Consider the following 17,898-nt stretch of genomic DNA (forward strand, 5'->3'; position numbering starts at 1 on the left):
TAGACAATCTCTATTTAAAGATAAATCGGCATATATTTTCTTTTCTTTTGGGTTTTAATAAAATTAGCAGGAACCATTACCTATCATTTATATAATATTCAGATAGTATTTATCTATTCTTATGGTGGAATAAACAAGACAGACAAAGGTAGAAAGAAGCTTATAGTTGATGGATGACACCACTAACAACAACTCACGATATGTTTCAGCTAACCAAAGCTCTACTATTCAGTGTCAGGCTTATAAATATTATCTTAAAAAAAAATAGGGCTATAATAAACCAAGTATCAGTCAAAATTTTACATCCTGTACACCAGTAGAATAATGCAGTTTTTCCCATAAACAAACCTTAGTGTGTCTTGAGAAGCATTTCATTCAATTTCTACCAAAAGAACTCTGCCTTGTGAAGCATTAAACTTTGTAAGTGCATTTTCAGGTGATCCATCACAGGTTCAAACTTTTCAGCCAACTGAAACACAAACTTCAAAAACATCTGCTATATAAAAAAAGAAAAGCATAATACAGGATTCATGAGAAGTATAGGTGTAGCATGTTGGCAACCAGTACTTCATTCTAGGGCAGCCTCAGAGATAAATAAATATGGAGTTTTTTACAATGTTGAAAATCTGCAAGTACAAATAGCACTATATTCTATTTCTACACCATGAATGCAGCCTGGAACTACATATGTATGTAATCAAAGACATACGTGTTTAGACTTTTATTTTCTTGGATATTGAATATATGAAAGCAATTTATCAAGTAAAAATTTATTGAATTCAGTAGAGTAATTGCTATATTTACATTATGCCGATGGTTCTCTATTATGTTATTAACATGAAAATGAAAGATATTTCTATGGCAGTAACTATATATATGTATAAACCTAACAAGATGATGGTCAGTCTTGCTAAATAAGAAATAAATAAATTACAGCAGGCTTACAGATATACATATACAACCATAATATTCACATTAAATATAAGCCACATATATCGAAGATATACTACTGGTTTAATGGAGTCAAATTAATAAATTAATTACTATACCCAATTATTATAATCACAAGATTGATGGGCTTCTCATAAACATTTTTTTTTTTGTATTATATTCCTCAAAAATGATTAACAAAGCATGATTACACTTACATTTTATAGAAAGATCTATCTTTGAAATCACCAACTTTTATCAAGTCCAAAAAAAAAAATGTATGTTCAGTGATCTATGTCCACTTGGCACTTTCAAGTAAACTAATCTTTAATCACTTTTAAAATGACAGGTTATGGAACGTAATCTAAGTAATTACAACATTAAAAGCACATAATTATCACAAGCTCATTACTTTTCTCATTTAATACTGTAATTCTGCAGTTTAAAACCCTTCGGAGTTTTAAATACGGGGTCATTACCCCCAAAACAGTTTCTAAAATGAAAGTTTTTTCAACTGTGGCTGATGTAAAGAGTCTTTAGTTCACATTTAGTCTAACGCAGTTTACGTGTACTATGGACAGCATAAAGTCAATACTTTTCCAATAGGTATAGAAGATCTCAACTTATGCAAAACACTGCTTCTTATCACTAACTATTAACATACAACTGCACAAGTAATAATGTGTTTTCTAGCATTCTTTTCTACAAAGTTAAAAATCTGTAGTAACACAGATAGAACCTCTTGAGAATAATTTACTGTTTAATATTAACTCTGCGTAGAATACTTAATTTCCATTGATTTTTTAAAAGTTTCTTTTTTTTTTTCACAGAATAGGATTTTAATGATTGCAAGACCTGGTGGAAAGTTTTAATTTTTCAATTGTATATATAAGCCATTAGATTAAAAAACAAAACTAATTGGTTCTAAAAACCAGTATCTCGTACACATGTTTATGTAAATATTGTGTGAAACTTGGAACACAGACCATCTGTTAAGAAAATGTTGGCACGAGAATTAATGAACATTAAAATATAATAAAACAACTATTAAAAACACACATAATTGGTTTGTTACATTCAAATATTGTAAAAACAAAAAGGAAACTTGTTCATTATAAATCCCTGTAACTCAAGTATCAAATAATGTGGAGTTATAAAATAAAGGCTCGTTCATAAGAAGTAAACAAACATATAAAAGTAATAAAACAATCTGTGCTAGATGTAACATTCATTTGAGAACTGAAGTAAATTATGGGACTCAATAAAACCTACTTATGTTACAACACAATATTCAAAACATAATGGTTCCTTTTGCATGTACATATTCGACATTCAAAGCATAGGAAAGAAAAACACAATTTCTCTCATTTTATATCAAGTTCGCTTAAGTCTGACAAAATAGAATTATAAAAATTTATATTCAAAATAATCTCATTTCTTCTTGTTCTGGATAAAAATAATTCATCAGATATATACTTACATATTAATAGTGGCCACAATAACTTTCCCTTAGTCAGAGTTCTTTGTAATGTTAATTATGCTTAGTTATAAGGTTTTACACTAGTAGCTTTGTCTTCAATGTTGATTTCTTCAGATCTTTGCTGAGAATTGATGTTTTATATTATGAATAGATGTGAAAACATCTTCGAAGTATTTGTCTCTACAAAATTTGTAACCTACATCTTTTAAATGATCAATCTTTCTTATCCTCAACAGTATGTATTAACATTCTCTTATATTTTCAAAATACAGACCACACTTTCCTGTAAAGAAGATAAAAGAATATATACTTGTAGGATAATCATACTTAAAATATTCAAGGATCAGGCTACATAGAGAATACATTTGATAACCTGATCCAGTTTATTTATAACTTAGAACTAAAATCATGTTGCACAAACATGAATAGATGTACAAGTATTTACATACAATTAATATTTAATTACTACAGTTAAACATTTATGGCCATTTAAAACTTGTTTAAAATGTATTTAGGGACACTTTGAGGTGTCAGAACCTTTCAATTCTAAGCACACCTTGAACCAGTTTCCAATTGTGTTTAGATACTTCTATCTTTCTTTTCTACAAGCCTGAAGTTTGTAATAAAACCTTTTGTAGAGGAATACGCTGTATGTCGGTGGTCCCCAATTATCTTCTATAGTGGGCCTGACCTTGTTGGAGAATACGTCATTTTCCAGATGGAGTTTTGCTTACTTTTAAAATATCTGGTCATAGTGTGGGCTGTGAATCAGGCTTTCAAAGACCTATTGGGGACCACTGCTGTATATGTTATAGTTATGACAAATTAAATTTTTAAAAATGAGGTGATTAATATGATACAATATAACTAGAATTACACTGTACTGTACACCTAAGTTAAAGGTTTCCACCACACCAGAACTTCCAGCAGTTGCAGAGAATGCCATGACTGTAATGACCTTGTCGTCCTCTTCTCCACTCTTGGACTGTTGTGTTACAGCAAATAAACCAAAGCTGTTGGCCTAGAGCAAGGACTGCCAAGGCAGCAATAAGGAGAGCATAGACAGCACTAACAAAACACATGGCAATGCTGGAAGAAACAAATATGGAAAGTACTTGTTATTAGTTAGAATTTGGACAATTAAAAAAAATATTCTAACTTGTACATGACATTTTTCATATGATAGAGAATGATTGAAGACTGATAAGTAACATATATTCGAATCATGCAGAAAAAGAACTTAGTGGTATGCATACACTTACTAGTCAAATATTAAAATAAAACAACCTAATAATATGTTAGGCCATCATGTGCCTTAATTACAGCCTGGATATTATTGACTCCATCTCTGTCTGGAAGGTATCTGCTTCAATCTTTCACCAGTCCTTAATCAATGTTGTCTTGAAATCGGGTAGACTTAATGTAAATGAGTTTCAAACTATTACACCACCTCCAAGACCTTGTACACTATGCAGGGTGGGTCCATGACTTTGCTGGGTTGTTGTCACACTTTCATCCTATCATTTCAACAGAACAGTGTAAAGTGTGATTCATCTAACCACATTTATACTGGGCAAAAGTTCAATCCTGTTGATGCTTACCAAAGTTAATTTTATTCTGATGGAAATGGGTGTTCTTGGACCATTACTAAAATTATCCATTAGTTATAATACTAAATGAACACAATATCGTGTACGTCAATTAGTGAAAAACCACAGTAAATGGAACAAACCGTGATGGTTTCAACACTTTCGTGCATCGTCTTCAGTCTCGGAAGACAATGTGAGATTGAAGAGGATGCACGAATGTGTCAAAACTAGTTTTCTAATATCAGACTTCTGAGAGTTTGTTCTGTTTACTGTGGTTTTTCCCTCTCCATTAGTTCCTACACAGTGGAATGTCTGTAACATCAACCAATACTCAATATTTGGCTACTACGGAAGACAATGTGAGATTGAAGAGGATGCACGAATGTGTCAAAACTAGTTTCTCTAATATCAGACTTCTGAGAGTTTGTTCTGTTTACTGTGGTTTTTCCCTCTCCATTAGTTCCTACACAGTGGAATGTCTGTAACATCAACCAATACCCAATATTTGGCTCCTATCTTTGTTTCATAGCTCTTTCTTCTGATCAAAGTTTCCCCTATTAGTGTGAACTCTGGGCACAGTGGCTTCTGATTTGCAAATCAACCACTTTCACAACTGAGGCTTCTGACAATTAAGTCTCCAACAATAACATCTTGTTCAGAGATTGATAAATCTTTCCAGTTATAAGGATAACTGATGATCATAAAAATTACCACCTGTATTTATTAGACTGCTGGAAGTTTTATTTTGCTAACATTTAATTATCTATTTTGTATAAATTCTAAGTAATGAGACTGATAACTGGTCTATTCTTTAGATAAAGGTTTTTAATAGTTTGGCTAGTGAGTGTACAATGAGATTTCAACAATTCAAACATACATGCAATGAAGCCTTTACAGTTGTTTGCTTAATTTAAAGCTAAAAAAAAAAGGCTGTTTCCACAAAAACATACTCGCATAAACTGTTCTAAACAAATCCCAATCAGCCTACAGTTATTCTATAGTGATAAATGTTTCACTGCAACAGAAAATTTTGAATAGGATTATTTAGGTATTCCTAAACATAATTGTATTAGATTGAGAAATTAATTATTTTAAACGTTTTCCTTTGTTTCATATGTTGTTTTTTTTTAATCACAAAATGTGGTTGATCAGATTGTAAATTATGACTGCCTCAAAAAAGAAATAGAAAACATTTTATGATCTCCTGAAACAATCTACAAAATCACTCTGGAGACTGAAGCGGTGATTAACAAACTTGGGGTTTTTATCTTATGATAATTTTGAGTTGAATATAAGAAAATATTTTGGTAACAATGATTTTAACATACCCATCACCATTAGTGTTTTTTTCTGGTATCACAAACCACATAACTCTGTGTTACTAAGTTGATAGCATATTTCAGTCAACACTGATTTTTTTACCTTATTTTGCACACTTTTATAAATATATAAAAACAATCCACATAACAAGGCCTAAACCAAAACAAAACTACTTGTAAGGCAAATGAATAAAACCAGGGTAAAAACTTAAGGTTAGTAATCATATCCAAATCCTTGTCTGTCTGTTTCACTGTGAGATTGTACCTTCCGACAAGTGGCTGCAGATGGTTAATGGTAATCGTATATGTGTTACATTGTAGGCTATAACACCGATACGTGGTCCTAAATTTTAGTTTTTTTCATATTTGCAATTCACATGTGAGACTTGTGAAGGGGGTAAATTGGATATACTGTGTATCCTTACCACGGTGTGGGTTCTATTTTCTTATACTAATATCTCTCATAATCTGGTACTTCATCTTTAGTGAATTGTCTGAAATTTCTTTTGTTTAATATCATGCAAAGCACAAAGATACGATTAAGTTACACTCTTTTCTTTAGATGTCCAACTTAACATGCCTTTGCATTATCTCTATAAATATATATGTATAGTTAATAAATAGTTGCTCCAAAACTAGCCACACTATTTCACAGATACTCAATTAATGGTACATGTTTACTACCATGGAAACAAATACAGAACTGCTACATGCTCCTGTATGGAACTCACTATATAACTTGTGTTTTAGCCCTGTAAAAGTGTCGTATTAAGTAAACATTCAGAGAAAAAAGGTAAATGTTAAAAATTAGTAACTTTTAATTAATTACTCCAGCATAAATGTTGTACATTAATTTTCAAGTCTTGCAAATAAATGCATGAATAATAATTTTATTTAATATTTTAATTTTACTTAATACTTCTTACAATACGAGAAATATTTCAGGCAATTACCTTAAACCAACACAAAACGTTTAAATTGATATGACAAATAATGAGCAAGATATGATGAACCACTCCATATTTTTCTGTGTGTATCCAAATATAAATCTGGCAGTGGGAAAGCCAAGTTGTTTTTTCAGTAGTTTTATGTGTTAAATCATGTGGATGTGGACTTATTTTCACTGAAAACGATCATGCAAATACCAATGAAGTTGCAGCATGCGAGAATTTGTCTAGTCCTGCGAGAATTTGTTTAGTTCTGCGGGGCTAATTTATATTTTCACACCTGTGTGTGTTTGTTAGCAAGATTTCTTGTTAATGGCTAAATGGATTTGGATGAAAGTTAGTATACATTTGGACTATGACCCAAATTAGAAGTGATTAGTTTTTGGAGAGTCAAGGTCACAGCAAGATCATAAAATTCCAAAATATACCTATATGTTAACATAGGTAAAAAATTTTCAAACTATTTTTACTCTATAACTCAGTCAAAAATGATCGGATTTTGATGAAACTTGGTGTACATAAGTAGAATATTATTCCTCAATGTCCTACCAAAAATGGTCTGTGTCTGTTCATAATGATGGACATATTTTCATATTTTTTGAGAACCGAATATGATGAACACTGTGTGACAGAGGTATGCACTCTACCGAGTGCCCCTCTAGCGAACTGTGTTATTTGGTAAGTAACAAACTTTATATTCCAACTATTTGCAAGTTTGATTTTGGATTTCTGTGGTTGTCAAAATATAATAAATTCATTTTCTTGTTAGACCCTGGTTGTTTGTTTTACTCTGACATCTCCCTTTGGGTGCACATTTCTATGTATCACAAGCCTTAGTACCTTGCAGGGGATGGTATCTTTTGTACAAAAAATGCTATTAACTGTATTATTATTATTATTCTAAATGCACTGCATCTGATGATGTTCCTTCTAGATGATAGGGCGATGCTCCTTAAGTCATCAGGGAAAACTCGTGCCAAAAGTGTTATATCAACAAAATACACTCAACTTGGATCACAAACCCAAGTATTTGCTTTGCATGTTATTGCTAACCTTGCTGGAGCCTGGTGCTGCCCAGATTGCCTGGATAAAAAGTAGTGTAAAGATGAAAGACCATTCCAACTGTAAGAGAATGGGCACGGTTGATCTTTTGGAGAGCACACATGCAGTCAGAAAACCAGGTAACAAACTGATGGTAAATCTTTAATTTGACTGAACTGAGTAATTCTCAGTGTGATGACCTGTCCTCTAGGGTTCTACCTTTGAGGAGTGCCCATATAAAGGTGCAACTCTGCATGGAAGTTCTTGTCAAACTGTAATACTGGCTTATCTAACAGATGTTTGTATTCAATTCAGGATTTGGAAAACATTTTTACTGTAAAGAGAGAAACACACTTGGTTCATACTGACTTGGCGAGAGATTATTTTCCTATGTATGTTCGATTTGAACCTACCAGCTTTGATATCCCATCTTAGAAAAGGGACCAAAAATGTTACCATTCTAGTTTTAGATGGTATGTAGAGAAAAGTACCAAGAATGTATTAGTGTGCACAAGCATTGGCCACTTGTCAACACATTGATGGTTTTATACACTGTGTCAAGCCTTATTCCTTATGTAGTTGATAGTCTAAGTAATCATCAGCCAGTAGTCGTTCCAAGATGATGTCCAAACGATTTGACACCTTATACAAATGCATGAGGCTGTTGTGGCCAGAGTATTCAGTGATGCTCTGTATCTCCTTCACAAGCCTTGATACCAGTCTTCCTGCATTCTATAGAAGAATCAAATCTTTCAAGGCCTCTCACAAAAGTGTGATGGACCAATAAATAGGAACATGAAATAGTGGAAGCTACTGGGCATAGTATTTACTCGTGTGAAGAAATATTTTTACAGCAGATTATGTAAGAATTGTTGGCAACTACTATTTGCCCACTCTCAAATAGAAACTAAGGATTGAGGGTTTACAAGACCTGCTTCCAGGGAATGTGTACTTGGCGTAAATGGTATGTGAAATGATATTTTTCTAGCTGAGTGATGGATAATATTAAAAGTGATTTTGGCATAAAGTGGGCTAATATATCTAAATAATAAAAAAAAAAGTCAATAAAATTCCTATATTTTGGACCCTTGTTCTTTGTTTTTTAAATGCATCAAAGAATTTTTACTATAACTAGAAATGTCAAGGCTGGATATATTGAAGCATAGGTTATGAAGAAATAAGTTAAAAATGATAGATAGTCACCAAATTACGAGATAGACCACTTTAATGTGAGAAAATTTTGAATCAACATTCATTGTTCAGGCCAGTGTTTAGAGGAAAACTGTTAAGTATAAGTGGGCACAATTGATATTGAGCAATTAAAAAAGGTGAAAAGTTGTGATTCACTAACAACTTCAACTGATTCTAAGATTATATAAAATTTAGAAATCTATAGAAATGGAAGAAACACTTTCGGCTGTATACTAATACGGTCAGAAAACCATTTTTTTGAATTAGTAAAATGTTAAGGTGTTTTTTTTAAATATCTTCATTTGAAGCTTACTTTTGTAATTTTGTATATATATATAATTAAATGGAAAGGTAAACTTGTTTTTTTAATATTACAACTTTGACTATAACTACAACCTTCTTTGACCCGTAGATATTAATAATTGGACTGACCTAACAGGTAAAATATCCTTGATGTACTTACTGAATGTCGCCATACACATCGTTGCAACTGTCTGGCAAATACACTGTCCCCCACACCAGCTTAGGTTGACATATGGTTGTCAGTGTTAAGTTGGCACCATAGCAACAAACTATAATCAAGGCAACTAGTCCTATGATAAAATAGCGATGATTCTTAGCCCCAATACAACAGTCTAACCTGTAAAACAAACAGTCATATGATAAAATAGCGATGATTCTTAGCCCCAATACAACAGTCTAACCTGTAAAACAAACAGTCATATGATAAAATAGCGATGATTCTTAGTCCCAATACAACAGTCTAACCTGTAAAACAAACAGTCATATGATTACGCGGCTCTCTTCTCTGTATATCATGATGAATCAAAAGCAACATTTGTTACCATTGTATCTTGTACAAGGCTTAATCTTGAGTCATATTTTACTATGTACTGCAGTTTTCAGACTCAATTTCAGTTCTATCTTTACAAAATCAAGAGAAGGAGCTGTAGTTCCTACTCGTTTAACAAAAGCTCGTAGCTTAGTAGACATATCATATTTATAATCTGGAATCTATACACACAAAACATAATTACTTTAATGAAACATAAAGAGACCACTACAAGAATTACTCTGTAGAACATACTCATTATAATGTATGTTACGTATAGTATGGACACGTATTTTAGTGTGTGTGTGAAAGTTGTATTTATCCACTCTTCAACCTTGACCTCAACAACTGAAAAGGTTAGTTTACCCACTTATCACTGCTACACTTAACAATGCCATATTTGTAAAGTTTAACCCTACATTATATTGTCCAACCAATCTGGAAACAACGGGCCTTTCAGCCGATACAGCTTTATAGTGTTTTAGTGTGTGTGTGTGAAAGTTGTATTTATCCACTCTTCAACCTTGACCTCAACAACTGAAAAGGTTAGTTTACCCACTTATCACTGCTACACTTAACAATGCCATATTTGTAAAGTTTAACCCTACATTATATTGTCCAACCAATCTGGAAACAACGGGCCTTTCAGCCGATACAGCTTAAGGCTCTAATCCTTCTTCCCTTTCCAAATCCCTCTTTGAAATATTTTATTTGTTTTAAAACCTAATAAGAAAGTAAATTATAATAACACATTCTTGTAATAAGTTATGTCATTATAAATTTTACTAACAAAAAAAATACTGTCTATATTTTGCAACAAGGCAGTATAGACTCAAAAACATGTACAGTGTTTGAGAGGAAATATATGTATTATTAACAAACGTACTACCAATCCAACAGTTTATAATTTGGAATACCAAGCTGTACTTCATTCATGTAAGTTTTTCTGATGTGTGTTGTATTTTGCTTTTAAAAATTTGGCTCAAAAAATACATTCTACTAAAAGAGACATGCAAGTAGCAGTTTCAATAATACTTTTCAAAAAAGACCCAAAACAGTCTTAAATGATCTTTAATTTAAGGACAACAAGAGACCTGTTGGTCCATCGAGGACTTCTAGGCTATCCCATCCAGTAAATTAACTAAACTTAAAGGAAAATCTCTCACAGCCAGCCCTTATGATACAAATATTTATTAAGCCTTTTTTAAAATTAACTGCATTCACCACATGCCATGACAATTAACCTGTTAGAAAAAATAAAACTGTCTAAGCTGAAAATGATTCCCATCCTGCCAAAACTTGTGTCCCCTAGTCTTACCATTAAGTATGAAAAAAAAGATGATGCATCAACACTATCAATTTCTGTAACAATCTCAAACAGCTCAATTAGATCCCTTCTAGCTCCTTTTTTTTCTTTTTTCAAGACAAAATTTCAGAGATCTTAATATGCCCTCATCTTACTCCAAATGTTGCCTAGTCAGTCACTTACACAATGCATGCTGCTTGAATGACTTAAAACTGATCAAAGAGACCATCAAGATTCTTTACTTCTATTACACAGTTAAGGTTATTCCTATCAAACTTGTAACTGAAAATATGATACTCCACATGGACTTTAATTAAAAGCCATGTACCATTTAGTTGCCCAAGAATATTGTTTCATAACACACTTACATTTGAAGGAAAATGTAAACATTATTTCTTGCTAGTAGCAATGATATAAAAAAATTTTCTGTCCATATTTCTGATTTTCGTGTAGTAATAACTTGTCGTAAATTTATCATTTGTTACTCCAACAGCTATGGACGGAATTCCCCAAGATGACTTGCTGCATATTTTTGTATATGTTATAAAGCATAAAATTTTATGAACTTTTGATATTAAATTCAATTTTCTCATCAGGAAATTAGCAAATAAGGTACATGAGGAAATTTGGTTGAAAGTGTAAAAATTAAAACTAAGGATTTCTTTAAGTACAGTCGATAAAGGCAGGAATGCAGAGATACCTGGAATAAATTCATAGTAACTCTTTTATAATCCTCTTAAACCTCCTGTTGTTGCAGCAAATCTAGAGTATTTAAACTAATAATGCTTTTCTTTAGTTTTATCCATTAAATCCTCTGTGAACCAAGCAGATTTTTTTACTTTCAGCCACCATTTCATTCTATAAGAACATGTATATCTTGAATATTTAAAATTATATTTTAAGAAATACACAAAAATATTTCCATGTTTGATCAGTCTCCAATTAATTTAGTTTTGCACTTCACAACAGACAATTCTTGTTGCATCCCTTCAAAATTTATAATCAAAATCTCATCATTATGTGCAGTACAACATCAAACCTAACTAAGCAATGATCACTTCTACCAACATGTAAATGTTGATCAAAGATATTCAATTATATTGATTAAATTGCCCAGTTCTACTATCTATGTCATACAAAAAATCGCCAATAACTTTAACCTCCAAAACTAATTCATTCCCATCCGTACCTGTCTGACTGGTTTTCCTTCCCATTACTTCTAACCCTAATAGTGATGTTCGTAATTTCTTTAAAGTCATTTTTAGCTGATGTAGCTCTTACTTAAGTTCCTCTTGAAATCCTGCTGTCATTTATTTCCCACATCTCTTTATCTATTGCATTTACTGTGTTTACGATAGCCTCCAATTTCTCCTCCAACCTGCCAACTGCAAACAAATTCATGTCTTCGCTACTAGCTTCCTCAAGAATGCATGCCAGTCTCGAGTTCCCAAATAAAACTGGCTCTAGTGTAGCTAAACATAACTTGTTCCTATAATAAGACCGACAAGTACGATTGGTTGTCTGTCATCCAGACCCAAAATGTGATAGATAATCCTTAAGTCTTACAACCACGGCAAGTTTTAAGTCTTGAATAGGAACTTGAAAATACCTTACTGTATGGTTAAAAAAATTATTATTCTCTCTTAGGTTTCAGACTTTAAAACAGTAACATATGCTCAGTGGTGTAGCTACAGTCCCCACGGTCCATGAAATGTGGGGGAGCCCATTCAAGAAGGGGGCACAAAATCCCCAATTTTTATTTTTCACACATTAATTTATTGTACTTGTTCACTGTCATTTATAGTTATATGGATGTTCAAGCAATTATTAAATTATTTTCCTGAAATAAAGGCACAGAGAAAGAAGTTGTAACCGACAAAATGTAATTAAAGCTGATGTAGTTGTTACACCTTTTCATTTGTATGTAAATAACTATGGTAATTTTTTAACACTAACAAAGTTTTATTACATTGGGAGGGGTCAAGTTTGAAGTTACACCACTGCCTATGCTTTAGCTATTATGGTAAACAAAATTTGATGATTTAATTTACGAATTTTAAGCTTTATATGTGGCAGAATATATATATATATTGCAAGAAAGGTTTACAAATTTGTTCAGTTCAAAATCTTATGTTAGGTAAAGGCTAGATATACCACATGTGGTTTTACTGGATACATAATTATCTGCAAACACGTAGACTTTCATCCTATCTTACGAGAAAGTTCAGAGCTTACCACACACAATGATGATCTCTCCTTAACACACACTGATTGCAGATTCGACAGTGGCTACATCTGTGAGGTTGATGAATGGAACACACACGACACTTGGTCTTCTGATCTTCAATTACCAAGTTGACAGCATCTTTGATTGCTCCTTCTTCTTGATCAGAAACTTCACCATTTGGTGGCTGTCCAGGTCCTTGTTTTGTTAGATAGCCACAAAGACACATGATAGCCACAAAACACATTAAAATGAAATTTTCTGAAAATAGAATTTCAAGATATGGGACAACTTCAAACTGGAAAATTCCAAGAAGAAAAGAGAAAGAAAGCACTGTCCATGCAAAAAAAAACTTGGTTTGTGTACGAATTTTTAGGTATCTTATATACGTAGCAATCAACAAGAAAGGCAACAGTCCAAATACTACAATTGTAGCTGTCCAACTTTGGGAAGCAATAAACATTGTTGTTAATAGAAGAACAGCTGCCATGAGAATATCCGGATCCAGTTTTCGTGCCCCCTGCCCATCGCACCATGGAACTCTTAAATGATCGGTTATGGTCTCCATTATCCTTGAACATGTATTGGGTTGAACAGGTTTACAGGTTATAAACCTGAGAAAGAATAGTTACAGTTAGTTGTAAAGGCCATGTACAGAGTACTATTATAGTACATGAATAATCATTACTACAACTTTGGGGTCTTTTCTGTTTGGTGCTCACCAACAGATCGTTTTGAAAATAACACCAGTAATGGAATGAAATAAAATAATAAAACATAACATGATATTTATTTAGCAATTTCTGCAATATTAAACAATATTTTTTGAATAAATCTTCATCTTTGTTTCTATTTCTCAATATAAATTCACAAAGATAAGAGTCAAGCATTTGCTTTTCTATGATTGGTAGGCACCAAATGGAATAGATCCCAATCACATATGTATACGAAGGAGAAAGCAATGAAATAACAGTACCTAACAAAAAGCTAAAGGTGTACTTTGTGAAGAAGTTTTTCTGTAAATATGCATCAGTCTTTAAATTGGAAAGTGATTAAAAATAGTTTTTTTATATCTGGTAAGTTTGAACACATTAGGATGAACTTGTGAGATTAAAATAGTTTTTATATCTGGTAAGTTTGAACACATTAGGATTAACTTGTGAGATTAAAAATAGTTTTTTTATATCTGGTAAGTTTGAACACATTAGGATGAACTTGTGAGAATAAAAATAGTTTTTTATATCTGGTAAGTTTGAACACATTAGGATGAACTTGTGAGATTAAGATAGTTTTTATATCTGGTAAGTTTGAACACATTAGGATGAACTTGTGAGATTAAGATAGTTTTTATATCTGGTAAGTTTGAACACATTATGATGAACTTGTTTTAGAAGAAGATCTACTTTTTAATCTAATAATACAAATTTAAAACTAAATTTCTATTGTAAATTTTGTATAATGATAAAACCTGTATGATATCTAACAATTGAACAAACAAACAAAAGGTGATAATTATAGTTTAACATTTTCTAATGAATTAAGTTAAAGTTCATTACATATGCAGATTTTAAATGAAGACTTTATATAATTTTTATATGCTTTAATCCATCTAGCCTGGTGAACTATAGGATGGTTCTGGGGATGGAAGGGTTAACTTATAAAGATAGGTTAAGATCTCCAGTTTCTCTTGAGATAAGGAAAGGATTTCAGTTTCTTTAAGTTAAATTCTAAAGACACTAGGACAAGAAAATACAAGTTTAAGATATAAAAAATAGGCTAGGTTCCAGTAAAGACGTTTTTTTCTTTCTTCTTTCTAACAGGATGCTAAATATTTGAATGAGTAACTGCCAGCAGTAATGAATGTCGGCAATAGTAACTTTCAGCACCTTACAAGAGATGAACAGATGATTTTATGTACAATAAAAGGTGAGTTTAAATCTTTACTTTTCTCAAATGCATACAGGGAAAGTTCTGATGGACCAAATGGTCCTTTGTTATCCATGTGTTTAAAAAGTGTAAGAGCTTAAATACTGCTTTAATTTAAACATAAAAGTTCTAGAACTGCATTTTGTCTGGGTTATTTACTTCATAATATAAAAAAAAAATTTAACATAACAATTTTAGTCTTTATGTCTACAGTAAAATTGCTATGATGAACCAAAGATACTCTGTTCTTATTCACATTTAATATTTTTTCTAGTTTATTCCTTTTTTTGTACTATATGTTTTATACAACAAAAAAATAATTTTGACAGAGTGAAGGTTGTAGTTATCTTACAAGGTTGATAAGAAGAAACAGCTAAAAAAAAATTTACAAGAGGAATTGATCATATGCATGAACCAATATGTATTCAATGACATATCTTTAAAGTTTATAATAATTTTAAAACTTTTGAACCAACAAGAACTGCAATACTCATAGAAATGTGAAGTGACCAGGTTGACTGGTTGTTTGGTGAAAACAACATAGTTGACGTTTGTTATTCAGTCACCCATCTATCAAATGTATAAGGTTATCATGATAGCAATGGATTCAAAGACTTGTTATTACTGGGTCTCAAACAATGTCCTCCTTAAGTAAATTTTGTGAACTTGGGTTGTCTGATAATATAATTAGAACTGTTGAAAGATATAATAAGCATACTAAGTGTTTATTTCAACTGATACACTCTAGTGACTTAAACAGACTTTCTCATTGGTCAAAGTAATTTGATTTTTGATATTATTTCAAAAACACAAGATGGAATGTGGAAACTTATATCTAGGGGGGGGGGGATGTTATAAACACAAAGCTAAAGGTGTCTTGTAAATCACATGACCTAATATAATTTACAAATAAATATGCAGCCTGCCATTCATTATCAGTTTTCTGTTCTTGGACTACGATTATATTCAACCAATCAGTCCAACACTCATTTTTTTTAAAGCATTGTTTAAAAAAATTATTTCTCAGTGATAAAAGGGGGTATCTAGATTTTAGGCTATTCCATTTTCTACTGTTACTGCATTCTAAACTTTAATGCCAAAATAGTGAACTTGGTTTGGTGGTAGAAAGTAAAGTTGGTGTTATATGACAATTTAAAGTAAATAGCGAATGCTGTACTACCCTGTAACTTGTAAATCACCACGTAGGGAGAGCTCAAAGTAAATCATAGCTTATCTTCAGTTTTATTTTAAATTGGTAGAGAGACCCGTTCACACTGAAAAATTGTCATAAATCTGTAACTCTCGTTCCACCCGTAAAAAGAAAACAGACAAAAGAATAAACAAACAAAACTGGCTAAATATGTTCGGCAATCTTTTTAAATTTATTTTATTAAACGTTACAGTAAAAATGATACACTAACAGTAAAATACATAATTTAAATTTTAAAATAAATATCATGAAAAATACAACAATGTAGGTGTAGGGATAACCAGTAACTTGAGTGAGATTCTACAGTCTACACTTTACAATTACACAAAAATCATGCCGGACGTCACCAATTATACTCTGTCAATTACAATTTTTTTGTTGTAAAATTTGCATCAAAGAAACGTCTAACCTTTCAAATGCTTCATCTAAAGCTTCACAATCACAGCATAAAGCCATAATAATTTGACTGTTTTCTCCTTTTATGTTTCAATATTCACAACAGCTCAAAATGCTTATTTGACATTCTGATATTTTATTGCCGCCTAGCGTAATATTTGTTAAACTAAATATTACGAAAAATAAAATACAAAATAAAACATAGAAGAAGTATTTCAATTAAACTAATTTCTTAAAACACAGTTTTAAGTGTTCCACGTGAGATGTAGCGTTTGTTATAGCGCGACTGTTGAAATTAAGTGTATCGTAAAGAATAAACCAGTTTTATTAAGAAAGGACTTGTGTCGCTAAAGTTTCGTCGGAACGAAATTACGGAAAATTAACTAACGAACGGAGACGTAACGACTGGTTGTTTTCTCTTTAGGAGTAGCACAAAGAAACCATACGACTACATTTATAGCATGACTAATATTGTTTATTGTGCTAATTAAAAAAAAATTGAACAGCTAACGTACCCTCGCAAACAATAGGACAGTCTTTTCTCCTCTAGTTAATGTTTAGCATTTTTGCTTCTTTTTCGGGATCGGATGCCTCCAAACCAAACATGATAATTTTCCAAAATGAGAGAGGATAGGTCCATTTGGATCGACTATTAGTTAACTGAACAAAGAAATAGCTCTTATATCTTGAATATTAACTCGTTTTTCTTTTTTTTTATTATTCAGTAGACGGCGTCACTTCGTGACCTCTTTTCCCTAACAGCATTGGTCAGTGGTCATTTTAAGCAAGGTCATAATCGGTAGCCAAGGGTATATATACAGAGGGGCACGGTTCGGCGGCCATATTGACCACATTTATTTTGACGAATAACCAAGGTATAGTGAAGGTGCATAAATACCCATCTGTATGTCTTCATATTACTTTGTTGTGTTAAATTATTCGAAAAATTTTTTAACTTTGTGTAAGTTAACTTCATGGAATCATTATGATAACAGAGCATGAAAACCAATAATTACCAATTACACTATACTATCATACAGTTCTGGAAAATCTGATGAAAGATGTTTTGCAAAGTCATTTAACTAAGTTTAGAATTTTATTGAATAGTCAGTATGCTTTCACTAATGGAAAATATTGCCTTACAAATAATTTGACATTATTTAAAAAGGTTACTACTGATGTAGATGAGGGTAATAGTGTTGTTACGTCTCTGTATGTTTGTTTGTTAATTCTTCTAAGATACAAGTTCTTTCTTTATAAAAGTTGTTTAGTCTTCCTCAATACAACTTTGTAATGTACTTAATTTTCACAGTTACACACAGTATAGTTCACAACAATTCACTCACTTTCTATGGCGCTTAGACTTAATTGTCCGTCCCCGCAAACTATAGTTCCGATCTCTGTGTCTGCTATCCTCGGTTCCCGCCGACCGTAATCGCTGTCTTCCTTCTCTCTGCCTGCTTCGACTCCGTCTGTCTCTCTCACTGTCTAGTGCACTTATATACGA

General features: G+C 32.1%; 1 protein-coding gene across 1 annotated transcript; it reads right to left on the bottom strand.

Annotated features, from left to right (window-relative positions):
• Positions 1-754: 754 nt before the first annotated feature.
• On the bottom strand, positions 755-16,537 carry LOC106468386 (palmitoyltransferase ZDHHC23-like). The gene is made up of 4 exons (XM_013928808.2): positions 16,405-16,537; positions 12,871-13,473; positions 8,961-9,137; positions 755-3,499 (listed from the first exon to the last, which is right to left on the bottom strand). Exons 1-4 carry the CDS (start codon positions 16,449-16,451, stop codon positions 3,307-3,309), a joined length of 1,020 nt encoding a protein of 339 aa, XP_013784262.2. The 5' UTR covers positions 16,452-16,537; the 3' UTR covers positions 755-3,306.
• Positions 16,538-17,898: the final 1,361 nt, after the last annotated feature.

Source organism: Limulus polyphemus, unplaced genomic scaffold, assembly GCF_000517525.1.
Source record: "Limulus polyphemus unplaced genomic scaffold, Limulus_polyphemus-2.1.2 Scaffold2989, whole genome shotgun sequence".
NCBI lineage: Eukaryota > Metazoa > Arthropoda > Merostomata > Xiphosura > Limulidae > Limulus > Limulus polyphemus.